The 13079-nt window shown below is 41.3% G+C and overlaps 3 protein-coding genes across 3 annotated transcripts in view; all 3 read left to right on the top strand.

Moving 5' to 3' along the window:
• The window catches only part of LOC125802521 (uncharacterized), a 94178-nt gene extending 86129 nt beyond the window's left edge, over positions 1 to 8049 (top strand). Inside the window, exon 2 of the mRNA XM_049480964.1 lies at positions 8014 to 8049. Within this exon, the coding sequence (XP_049336921.1) occupies positions 8014 to 8049 (36 nt within the window). The remainder of the gene's footprint in view (positions 1 to 8013) is intronic.
• Positions 3534 to 4773, top strand: LOC111191867 (trace amine-associated receptor 1-like). Its single transcript, XM_049478516.1, has one exon. The coding sequence runs from the start codon at positions 3602 to 3604 to the stop codon at positions 4625 to 4627; it is 1026 nt and encodes a 341-aa protein (XP_049334473.1). The 5' UTR covers positions 3534 to 3601; the 3' UTR covers positions 4628 to 4773.
• Positions 8050 to 10824: 2775 nt separating the features above from the next.
• Positions 10825 to 12363, top strand: LOC125801693 (trace amine-associated receptor 1-like). The gene has a single exon (XM_049478545.1). It carries the CDS (start codon positions 10991 to 10993, stop codon positions 12011 to 12013), a length of 1023 nt encoding a protein of 340 aa, XP_049334502.1. The 5' UTR covers positions 10825 to 10990; the 3' UTR covers positions 12014 to 12363.
• Positions 12364 to 13079: the final 716 nt, after the last annotated feature.

Raw genomic sequence — 13079 nt, 5'->3', positions numbered from 1 at the left:
CTGGAAGACGGCTGGGGCATTCATGAGCCCGAAAGTAACCTTCATAACCAGGTTCTCATAATGGCCTGACGGGGTAATGAAAATCATCTTCCACTCATCACCTTTCTTGACACACCTGGTTGGAAGCACTACGCAAGTCCAGTTTGGTGAAAATGCTGGCCTGCTGTGATGCCTCGAAGGCTGAGGTCATGAGGGCCAGGGGGTAGCAATCCTTGACCGTGATTTTGAAGCCAGCCCCTGCTGGAGATGTGGATGGTCTGATAAACCCAAGTGCCAAGGCCTCTTTGTTGTACTCCTCTATTGCCTTGCACTTGAGACCAGAAAAGGAGAACAACTGACCTTGGGGGGGACATGTGCCAGGTTGAAGTTTAATGGCAATCTCATAGGACTGGTGTGAGGGCAGGATCTGGGCCTTCTTCTTGTTGAAGACTTCCCACCGGTCCCAATAATCCCGTGGGACCTGTAAAAGATCAGGCCCTTTCTTCCCTAGGGGTTTCTCCCCCCTTTTTCGAGGATGAAGGGTTTAAAGGCAAGAGGCTTGGCACATGGGCCTCCCAAGATAACACAGACCTGGTAGAACAATCCAGGCATGGGTTATGATGCTGTAGCCAGGGGAATCCTATCACCTGCTGTAGATCGGAAGCATTGATCAAATACAAAGTGATCTGCTCAATGTGCTGTCTAATCTGCAGTGAAGAGTGGTCAGCTTTGGTGTGTGACTGGTTTGGACCGCCCATTTATAGCCAAAATGGCAAAGGGCTGTCCAGCAAGACCAGTGGTAGTTCTAGGGTCCTGGCTAAGGCAGCATCAATAAACTTCCCTGCAGCCCCCGAATCTATGAAAGCTCTAAGGTGTTCCTCTGAGGACCCCCACAACAGGGTTATGTGGAGGAACACTCCAGACACATGTGGGGGAACAGGTATGTCCTCAGTGACCCCCTCGTTACTGACGGACATGCCCGTTTCCCTGCAGTTTAGGGCATGTTGGATGCAAATGCCCTGACTGGCCACAATTGAGGCATTGTCCCTCACGCATGCAGGCCTCATTTTCCTGCCTAGAGAGCAGTGTGTGACTCAGCTGCATGGGTTGCACACCTCTGTCCATGAAATCCCCTGATCTTGAGGGATGTGCTGGAACAGCAGGCATCTTCTTGGAGTTGCAGGTGCTGCTGGACTCCTGGTGCCTATGTTACTCTCTGAGTCTGTTATCCAACCCCAGGGTTAGATCGATTATGTCAGCTTATCCTTTAAATCCTCAGAAAGCCCCTGCTGAAAAGCAGCTAGTTCGCTTTCCACCGATAGGGTATGGATCTCGATGGCATATTCAGCCACGGACCTTTTTCCTTGATGTGTGTGCATGATGCGGGAACCGATATCTCCACTGCAAAAAGAATGGTCAATTGTCTGAGACAGGACTGTTGAAAACGACACCGCAGAGGCACACACGTCAGACTGCCTCTCCCAAACTGGTGTGGCCCGTCCAGTCAGGAGAGAGATCATGTAGGCCACCTTTGCTTGCTCAGTTGTATAACGCAATGGCTATTGCTTAGAAGCGAGGGAGCACTGAAGAAGGGCTCACCCAGAAAGGGAATCAAACCCTGGTTATTTGATTAACAACACACCTACCTAACTGGGTGAGCTACCTAGTAAACGCCTAGCCCTGGAACCAGCACTTACAATATTTGGTTTACACACATTCTGTTTCTATTTAGGTTTTTGCCTGTGGGTAGCTTGAGTAAGTTGAGCAGGTTAGTCAGGTTGGGCTGTCGTGTTGATCGTACTGCTTGGCCATGGTTTTGGACCATCAGTGCCAGGTTCCAGCCTGGCTAATGTTAGTGTCTGAGCTTGGACAAACTTCTGAACAAAGCTGTATTTTGCTGCACTTTAGAAATATACAACAATTTTAGCCAAGAGACAAAATTCGTCTCTAATGGTCTCTCAAGGTCAGTATTAAGAGATACAACAGTACTCTTTGGAATGTAAACAGGGAACTGGATCCGGTGCTGTCATTCTTTTTGGGTCAGCCTAGAAGAGTCACATTGCATGAGTTCTGGGTCCAGACTGGGAAGCTGGGCAGGCCTCGCAGGATAAGCAGGAGCAGAATGGTTCTTAGGAGTAGACTTGAGGCATCTCACCAGGTGTTAATCCAGTTGGAAGGACATGGAAGGACAAGCTCATCATTGTGGCATCATCAAGGTAGGATGTTAGGGTCAAGTCCACTGCGGAAAATGTTAATGAAAGCCAGCTCATTCTTACCACTGCTGGCTGCTACAGCGCAGAACTCAAGGGCTAAAACAGCTACGGACTGGGTGCCTTGCTTCAGAGTGAATATTTTTTTCACTACTAAATTGTTTGCTATTGGCGTGATTAAACACCTGACAAAAAAAAATCTGTGTAAGATTTTGTGTTGGCAGTGTCCCAAACAGAGGTAGCCCACTCCAGAACCAGATAAAAGTGAGGCTATAAACAGAATCTTATCTTGATCAGTACTTGGTGAAGAGTTGTTAAAGTAAAATAAACACTGAATGAGAAAGCCACCACATTTCTCCAGATTGCCATCAAAAATCTCTGGATTTGCAAACCAGGAATTTAGTAGGGCTGGGAGAGAGAGCCTGAGACACAGACATCTGTTGGCTGGTAGAAAGGGTTTGACTGCGTAGCTGGCCATGGTTAGCTAAACCAGACATCAAGGCGAAAGTGAAACAAGGGAAAGTGAAACAGACCAGGTAAACGGCAAACTCATAAATATTAAATCAAAAAGGGTCAAATACAAAAAAAAAAAAAAAAATATATATATATATATACATATATATATATATATATATATATATATATATATATATATATATATATATATTTGCAAATGACGGACGGAACAGATCAAATACTTGACAGGGAGTGAGTGAATTGCAGGGGTATATGTATTGCGTGAAACAGGTGAAATCAATATTCTGGTGATTGTGGTCTAGGGGATGTCAGTCATGTGATCGGTCATGTGAGGGATCAAATGTGTGTCAGTGTGTGGTGCATTCTGGAGTCTGAAGCTTGCTGTCAGACACAAGTACAGGAAGAAGAGATGCACCTTCTGTGCCAAGTATGACAAGTCGGTTGTGTTTGTTTGTATTATTCTGTAATCTCTCAAGTTTTCAGTTAATAATGCACCTGCAAATGTCATAATTCACCATTTGAATTTAAAATGTGTCATAATATAGGAAAACTTATTACCTGAATTTGAATTGGCATATAAGCTATAGGTTTAAAAGCATTTTGATAAATAGATATTAGTTCTCACAGAATAGCAGTTCATTAGATGTCTTAAAAATACATATACGCACTGTTAAAAAGTAAGTAACAAGGCACCACAAAACATTGCCAAAGTGAGTAAACAATTTTTTTTAACATTTAAAGACAACAATATTTTTGGTCATGACTATTACCATGGGATATTAACACATGACTGAGAGGGTGGTGGAGTAAATTATGCAGTGGTGTTAGGTTATAAAAGACCACTGTGTGGCTTTATTTGCCAAACAAGCTGAAGGTAAGATCTAATAGACAGGAGCTTTGCTGCTGCATTACCAAAAAAAAATCTCCTCGACAGAATGAACTCAAGCCACACTGAGAAAGTGGAGATTATTGATTTTTGCTATGAATTTTTAAATGGTTCTTGTCCAAAACATGTCTATCCACTAGTTTTGAGGGTGCCACTTTATTTGTTTTTTGGTTCAGTGGTGATTTTAACAGTATTTGGAAATATTTTCGTCATTGTAACCATTGCTCATTTCAAGCAGCTTCACATGCCGACTAACTTTCTTGTTCTTTCTTTGGCTGTAACTGATCTGCTGCTGGGAGCTCTTTATATGCCACCTTGTATGGTACAATCTTTAGAAACTTGCTGGTATTTAGGGACTGTATTCTGTAAAATACACAGCAGTGTTGCCATTATGTTGTGTACTGCTTCAATTATAAATCTGTCTTTCATTTCCATTGACAGATATTACGCTGTCTGTCACCCCCTTCTGTATCACAGTAAAATCACTTCCTCTGTCACAGTAATTATGATTGTTATCTGCTGGAGTGTTTCGGCTGCAGTTGGGTTTGGAATAATATTTCTAGAGCTGAATATTCTGGGTATTGAAGAGTTTTATTATGAGAATGTTGCATGTGAAGGGGGATGTGTGTTGTTTCAAAGTGCAGCATCGAGCACTGCTTCCTCTGTCATTTCATTTTACATCCCAGGTGTTGTGATGCTCAGTATATATATAAAGATATTTCATGTTGCACAAAAGCAAGCAAAGTCTATTCAGCACTCAAAATGTAAAAGCAATATAAAATCAGTGTTGAGCAAAGAAGAGAAAAAAGCCACAAAAACCTTGGCCGTGGTTTTGGGTGTATTCCTCTCACTCTGGACTCCATTTTTTATTGCTAATGTTATGAATCCGTTTATCGGTTATGCAGTCCCTCCAGTTTTAATTGATATGCTGGCTTGGATTGGACTTATGAATTCTACTTGTAATCCTATTGTTTATGCTTTCTTCTACAAATGGTTTAGAAAAGCATTCAGGATTATTATATCAGGTCAAATATTTCAGCCAGGGTCTTCAAGGATTCATCTGTTTTCACACTAAAAAAAAGGAAGAAAGAAAATATAGCCCATGACAAAAGCTGTCTAAAGGTAAACTTGCCTATGCTTTTTGAAACACTTAGTAAAAAAATGTGTAAAAAAAAATATATTGTGGATATGTATGTACTCATTCATGCTGTACGTTCATGTACAGTGAGTATTGGATGTGTGTAGCCCATTATTTGGCTGATGATATGTAACTTTAAATCCACTAATGCAGCAGTCAATTTTATATATGTTCTATTGGTTTATTGGGTCTCAGTGAAACAATTTCGAAATAAAAATTATGTTATTAAAAAGGTGTATTTTCCATGATATTGATCACTTGTCTGAGGCTTCTGTTGAGAAATCCTTCAGCATTTTCTAATAGATTTTTGTAACCAGATACATTATCATAAACACATTATTTCACATTTCTTAGTGTTAAGACAGACAAAACACACTGGTTCCATTTCATAGCACAAAAATTGGCCGGGTAATGTATTAGGATTTTCAGAAATTTAATTGGTTGAGGAATTTTGGCAAATGAAAACCACCATATCTGTATATTTAATGGCAAGAATGTAGGTTGCAATCGTTTAATGTCCTGTCCAAAACTACTACATACAACATGTTCTAGTTCGTACTAAAAGAAGGTATTCCTAAAAATAAAACAACCAAAGGAAAAATTAATAGGTACCATAAGCACATTGCGCATGACATCCACATAACAATTTACCCTGGTATGCCCCAAGAATAGAATGTCCTAATTTACACAGTATAACAACATATTCTATATATTGGAGGGATTTCAGAGCACTTACATGGGGTTAAGCCACATGATCTGATTAAGCTAGGCCATGTTCTTGTGATCTGGAATCAGTGTTTGTTGATGATTTGTTTGCTGGTGTAAAAGAAAGCAAAAAAGAGGTCCAGGGGTCCTGGACTCCACTCCACAAGAGCATGGATATCTTCGGATAGCCCAGTCTCTGTGAGGTAGATAACACTGCAGTCCTGTACCTCCCACTGGAAAGAAATCCTTGCATGGAGCTTACACAGGTTGTTGTCCAAGAACTGCCTGTTAGCCAGCACTAAAGTGGGAAAAAGCAGTTGGTGAGCATGACACCGGCTCTCCTACCTCTTTTCTGGCATCTCTGGCTTGTGCATGGACAAGCAACCCAGATAAATGGAACTTCTCCTATGTTTGCAAACAAAGGATCAGCATTATGGAACTCAAAGTCTGGTTTGCGGTGAATAATCGACAGTACAATTCCCAGAAGGGTTTGTTGGTCATAGATGATAATGCCTGTAACATTTAGTGAAATAAGAGACAAACAAACACAAATAAACTGCAGAAGTAAGTGAAAGCTTGGCAGCATGGCAGCCATACTTGCCGCCATCTTAATCACTATACAATCACTATACAATCTCCAGGTAAAATTCATGCTGTATAGGATTTAAGCATGGAGTAGTTTTGGCAGTGTCTTTGGGTCATTATGAAGGATCTCCAAATTAGTTAAGTTGCATTACAGGAAGAGGGAACACAAGTGAAGAACTCAGACATAAACGAGGTACTGGCATAACAGAAGCAACAACAACAGATAAACTGCAGGATGACAGAGAACAATAAATCTGGTACTGAACAGAAACTCAGGCAAGGCTTTGAACAGTGGATGAAACAGAGGGCTGCAATGCTGATTAGATACACATTGAGACCTGAACAGGAACAAAGAGAGGAACAAACAAAACAGTGATGAACATGTTTGAGAACCTGGGGGAAAATAAAGGCAATAGGACAGGGACAACAACGGTAACTAAGGATATGGAAACAGGGACAGGAAGAGACAGGGATGTAGAATTAACAAAAGCCTCATCCTTGGGATTTAAAGTCACCACAGGGCAGGCAAGCATTGTATCTGAACTGGAAATTTGCACCTCGGAAGCAGGTGACCTGCTTGGAGGATGTAGTGCCCTCAGAAGCCCTGGCTGAACCACGACGTCCGCTATGCTCTCAGTGTTGATTTTAGGTCTTGAGTATAAGCAAGCCAGCTACGTGCTCCGTAGGACCATAAAATTGGCCAAACGTGGGTACAGAAAGAAAGTGGAGGCTCAGTTTAACACAGCCAACAGCCAGAGCTTGTGGCAGGGCCTGACCACCATCACAGTCTAAAAGAGAACCTCTCACACTCTGACCAGCACCAGCGCTGAGCTGCCAGATGAGCTGAACCACTTCTACGCTTGGTTCGAAGATCAGGCTACGCACCCAGAGTGCGCCCCACTCACCGTTGATCCCAACTCACCCTCTGTCTCCGAAGCTGACGTGCGCAGAGCCTTTCAGGCCTGGAGGCCACACACTGGAGCAGGGGCTACACTGGCCACTGCAGACACTGGTGCAGGACAGGACCACTGCCATAAGAGCGAATTGGACTGCTGTCACAAGTAGCAGCAGTGGGTACAGCAGGCACAATAGTAACTAAGAGTATGGAAACAGGGGCAGGAATAGAACCTAGACCACAGCAGGCACTGCAGACACTGGAGCAGAATGGGACCACTGGCACGGGAGCAGGAGTTGATGGGAGTGGACAGGAGTGGCAGCGGGTACAGTGAGCACAGGAGCAAATCCTCTGCCGTCCTCATTAGCTCCATAGCCATATGCTCAGACATGTTGTTTAACTGTCCCTTCTTCTCCCATGTGTTCAGGCTTACTGTAAAACACACTTGATAGACAGATTCAACTTTATTGTCATTGCTCAGTACAGGTACAGAGCAACGAAATGCAATTTACCGGCCAGCTGTGTGTTTATTCAGCTGCCAGATAAGCTGAACCGCTTCTATGCTCGATTCGAAGCAGATCCCTCTACGCTCCCAGAGTGCGTCCTGCCCACCGCTGATCCCAACCCACCCTCTGTCTCCAAAGCTGCCATGCGCATAGCCTTTCACTGAGTGAACCCATGCAAGTAAGCTGGTCTAGACGACATTCCTGGGAGAGTGCCTAAAGCCTGCTTTAAAGAATTGGCTGGAGTCTGTGCAGACACCTCACTCTCTCTCTCGGTTGTGCTGCCCACACCACCAGTCTGAATGACTGGCTACCTATTGCCCTAACTTCTATCATATGCAAATTCTTTGAGAGGCTGGTTAGGGATATCATCTGTTCCTCACTGCCTGCCACCCTGGACCTACTACAGTTTGCATACTGGCGGAACAGATCCACTGATGATGCAATCCCCATGACACTGCACACTGCCCTCTCCCACCTCGACAAGTAGGACACATGTAAGAATGATGTTTGTGGACTACAGTTCAGCATTCAACACCATCGTTCCCTCAAGGCTTGGCGTCAAGCTCCAGGATCTAGGTCTGAACAGCACACTGTGCAGCTGGATCCTGAACTTCCTGTCGGACTGACAGCAGGTGGTTAGGATGGGCAACATCACATCCTCTCAATGAGCCTCAACATCAGAGACCCTTAAGGCTGTTTGGTCAGCCCACTCATGTACTCCCTGTACACCCATGAGTTCACAGCCAGACATAGCTCCAATGTCATCATCAAATTTGCTGATGACACAATGATTGTAGGCCTGATCTCCAACAACGACAAATCAACCTACAGAAAGAAGGTTTACATACAGGAAAAGTGATGCCAGGAAAACAACTTCTCTCTAAACGTCAGCAAGACCAAGGAACTGATCGTGGACTTCAGGAAACAGGTGAAAGCAAACTCTTCAATCTCCATCAACAGGACTGCGGTGGAGAGGGTCAGTAGTTCCTTAGTGTTCACATCAGCAAGGACCTGACATGGACAGAACACACCACACGGGTGGTGAAGAAGACCCAAGAATGCTTCTACTTCCTCAGATGGCTGTAGAGGTTTGGTCTGAACCCCAGCATCCTCAGGATTTTCTACACTTGCACTGTGGAAACCATCCTGGCGGGCAGCATCACCACCTGGTACGGGAACTGTACTACTCTGGAGCAGAAATCCTTGCAGTTGGTAGTGTGTATAGCGCAGTACATCACTGGGGTTCATCTCCCTAACCTTTTGGATTTATACACCAACCACTGCCTGAGGAAATCAATAAGAACAATAATAAAGGAACCATCCCACGCAACCATCTTTTCTCACAGCTGCCAAGTGGAAGGAGGCTCAGAAGCTTAAAGACCAAAACCAGCAGGTTCCGAAACAAGAACTACAAAGAAACAAATAGAAATATATCCTAAAAACGTAAATAAAGCCTAGATTTCGTGGGCTGTGGACAGGTCTCATGCATGAGTGTGGATAAAGCTCTAGTTAATGTGGGAGGACTGGCGGCTAAGAATCTAAACTTTAAGTTGGCAGAGTGGCGGCGTAGGGAACGGGAAAAGGCAGGACAGTAACAAAAATTGAGGTAACAAGAACAGAAGGAATGGAAACATAGGGAACAGAAAGTCCAGGGTTGGGAATGGGAAGTGAGGAAATGGGAATGGGAATGGCAACTGATGAAACGGACATGGGAACTGAGGGAATGGGAACAGGAACTGAGGGAATAACAGAACACAACACATATGGATAGCTTTGGTATGAATGAATGCTATCGTATTTCTCCATTGGTAGCTCATAAACTTGTTTTCCTTGCCAGTGGGGAAAAGTTTATTTCAAGTTACATTGAGTGTGCCTAAATTCTGATGAAAACAAGCCCTAATCTTCAAGTTTCTTACTACACCAACAGGCAAGACATCTTAAAATCATACAGGTAGCTTGGTGTGCAGGTAACTACAGGTTCAATCATAAATCCTTGTAGCCTGCTCTACCCAATAAAACTGAAGGTGCTGCAAAGCTCTCAAACACACATTTTCTCTTTTCTCTTCTACTGATAAAGCCCAAAGTTTCTTTAATCACTAAGAGGAAGATGAAATTCCAAGTGGAAAAAAATGTAACAGGATAACATGAGAGTGTTTGTATATCAGCTGAAACTCTGTCGAATTTGGGTATTCCAACAGGACAATGATCCAAAACACTGGTGCAAGTCCACAACAAAATGACTAAACAAAAACAAATTACACCTTTAGTAGTGGCCAAGTCAGAGTCCAGATCTAAGATGCTATAGATTGGCTTTAAGAGAGAAATACACCTGAGCCGTCCAAGGAATATGATGGAATGCTACAGCAGATCTGCCAGGAAAGAGCTGAAATTCCTCCTGAATGATGGGCAGGTCCCTGTTTTTATTTATAACTATAAACATTCAAGAATATGCTTGTCCACCTTGCAAGGCCCCACATCTTTGGGGGACATTGATTTCTGAGGTTTCTGAAGACATGATCAGATCTTGGTAAGCTATAGGAGAAGCCATGGTTGTACCATACAGACTTCAGAATGTACCCTTCGTTATCTACAGGGGTTGGACATTGAAATTGAAACGACTGTCATTTTAGTGTGGGAGGTTTCGTGGCCAATCTTCATTAATTGCACATTGCACCAGTAAGAGCAGAGTGTGAAGGTTCAATCATCAGGGTAAGAGCACAGTTTTGCTCAAAATATTGCAATGCACACAACATTATGGGTGACATACCAGAGTTCAAAAGAGGACAAATTGTTGGTGCACGTCTTGCTGTAGCATCTGTGACCAAGACAGCAAGTATTTGTGATGTATCAGGAGCCACGGTATCCAGGGTAATGTCAGCATACCACCAAGAAGGACCAACCACATCCAACAGGATTAACTGTGGATGAAAGAGGAAGCTGTCTGAAAGGGATATTCGGGTGCTAACCCGGATTGTATCCAAAACACCTAAAACCACGGCTGCTCAAATCACGGCAGAATTCAATGTGCACCTCAACTCTCCTGTTTCCTCCAGAACTGTCCGTCGGGACAATAAATTATTGTGGTCTAAAACCAGGTGTTTCAGTTTTATTGTCCAACACCTGTAAGTAACATCTACTAAGATACAGCAACTAAAATATACCTCAGTGAGCATGTTAAAAAAATTGATTTAGGTTTTAAGTTGAATCCTTACCAAAAGACTCAAAAGTTCAATGTCTAAAAAGTCGATTTTCTGAAAATGTGCACTAAAGAACGGGTCGGGTGTAGTTTGTTTACGTTCCCAAAGGTATAACCATGGCATATGACTAAAAGGGAGGAGCTTTTTTACATGTAGTGCTGGATGAGTATAAATCTGCATGCTGTGCACTATGACAACTGGAGTTAAGGTCTGGTGGAGGATTTGAATTAACATAAAACACTGTATGTATTTACATTCTGCATAGATACATAGATAGATAGTAAAACATTGCCTTTTCTGTCTTTCTTTTCTCCAAAAAATAATTTATATGAAATAACTAAATAATTATTTAAATTAACTGTATTACAATTTTTATTGCATTTGCAGAATACTCTAGTATCTGGATTTCAGCATGAACTCAAGCCACACTCAAATAGACATCACTCTGTGCTATGAGTATTTAAATGGATCTTGTCATAAGGTTGTCTATCCAATGTTTTTGAGGGTGTCATTTTACTTGGTCTTCAGCTTAGTGGTGATTTTAACAGTGTTGGGAAACCTGTTTGTCATCATAACCATTCTTCATTTTAAGCAGCTGCACATGCCAACTAATTACCTTGTTCTGTCTCTAGCAGTAACTGATCTGCTGCTGGGTGTTTTATTTATGCCTCCTAACATGCTACGCTTTGTGGAGACTTGCTGGTATTTTGGAACTTTATTCTGTAAAGTACACAACAGTGTTTCCATAATGTTAAGTACATCTTCAATTATAAATCTGTCTTTTATATCCATTGACAGATATTATGCTGTATGTCACCCGTTACTGTATCACAGTAAAATCACCTCGTTTGTCACAGTAATTATGATTTCCATCTGCTGGAGTGTTTCAACTGTAGCCGGATTTGGAACAATTTTTCTGGATCTAAATATTCTGGGTGTTGAAGAGTTTTACTATGAGAATATTGTTTGTGAAGGAGGCTGTGTGATGTTTGAAAGTGCACCTGCAAGTATTGCTTCAGCTGTCCTTTCCTTTTATTTCCCAGGTGTTGTGATGCTCTGTATATATATGAAAATATTCCGTGTTGCACAAAAACAAGCAAAGTCTATTCAGGACTCAAAATCTGCGAAGAACAATATAAAATCAATGTTAAACAAAGAGCAGAGAAAAGCCACCAAAACTCTGGCTGTAGTTTTGGGTGTATTCCTCTCACTTTGGACTCCTTTTTTTGTCTGTTATATCACCAAACCTTTTATTGGTCACTCAGTTTCTCCAGTAGTGCTTGGCATGCTTGCTTGGATTGGACTTATGAATTCTACTTGTAATCCTATTGTTTATGCTTTCTTCTACAAGTGGTTTAGAAAAGCATTTAGGATTATTTTATCTGGTAAAATATTTCAGCCAGGGTCTTCAAGAACTGATCTGTTTTCAAACTGAAACTGCACAACATTTTATAAAATTAAAGGGAATGAAAATTGTCCTACAAAATGTAAATAATATAATACAGGTAATTGACAGCTGAACAAAGAAACAATTTTGCCTTGTTAATACATTAGATACCAGTGGGTATCTTGTGTTATGTTCGGTGATGACACAGTTGTAAATTGGCTATTTACCTATTAACCAGGCATTTAAAACTGAAAGATTTATTGAAATAAGACCCTTACGCATGTTAAGTCTGGTATTAGTATTTATTAAAATAAAATACTGATTAGTTATTAAATTAAATAAACACAATATGCTATTCCTCCATATTCTTTTAAAATAAAATAATTTTAAATAGACTATTTTTCACTTTGGTCATGTTTTTTGTCCACTTTTTTCAACTAATCAATTTCTGATTATTTATGTTGTTCATGCTGGAATTTAGGTTTAATTGCACAATAACACATTAAAAGTACAAAAAATAATGTGGTCATATTCCAGTGGTGGTACTTCATGATGTATATTGTCCTCTGAGGAGAAATTCTACTTTACACTTATAAATGTAACAGCAGATCCATTAAACTTACCAGAAACATTTACTTTAAATTCATTGGTTTCTGAGTCCTTTTTGGGCTGCATAAATAATATTGTATAATAATTTCTTCAGAAATACCAACTCAGGACACATAACCTGATAAAGTATAGGAGGTAAGGTATAGAAAAACACATTCTGAAAGGAATGTTGACAGGGAGGCATAAAACAAAACATCCTTGTATTATTTTCCAGCATTAACAAATGTAACATATACATATATATTTACATTTATGGCATTTAGCTGATGCTCTTATCCAGAGCAATTTACAAGGTTATTACTAAAACAGAAGTTTTGCCCAAGGACTTTAATTGGTGTAGCACAGTAAAGTCACCCAGATCTGGAATTGAATCCTAGTCTCCATAAATTTTGTTGTGGTATATTCAGCAGTTATTGTAGTACTTTGCTGCATTAATTAGTATTATTCTGAAGGGTTGCAGTTCACAATTTCCTCTAAAAGATGCAACAACTTCCTAAAATGTGAT

This window comes from Astyanax mexicanus, chromosome 1 (genome assembly GCF_023375975.1).
Source record: "Astyanax mexicanus isolate ESR-SI-001 chromosome 1, AstMex3_surface, whole genome shotgun sequence".
In the NCBI taxonomy this organism is placed as follows: domain Eukaryota; kingdom Metazoa; phylum Chordata; class Actinopteri; order Characiformes; family Acestrorhamphidae; genus Astyanax; species Astyanax mexicanus.
Note: the sequence above shows the minus strand (reverse complement) of the source record. Positions and strands in the feature narration are given on the sequence as shown.

Excerpts from the sequence above, each read along its gene's own strand:
- LOC125801693 (XM_049478545.1), top strand. The coding sequence starts at position 10,991 with ATGAACTCAAGCCACACTCAAATAGACATCACTCTGTGCTATGAGTAT.
- LOC111191867 (XM_049478516.1), top strand. The coding sequence starts at position 3,602 with ATGAACTCAAGCCACACTGAGAAAGTGGAGATTATTGATTTTTGCTAT.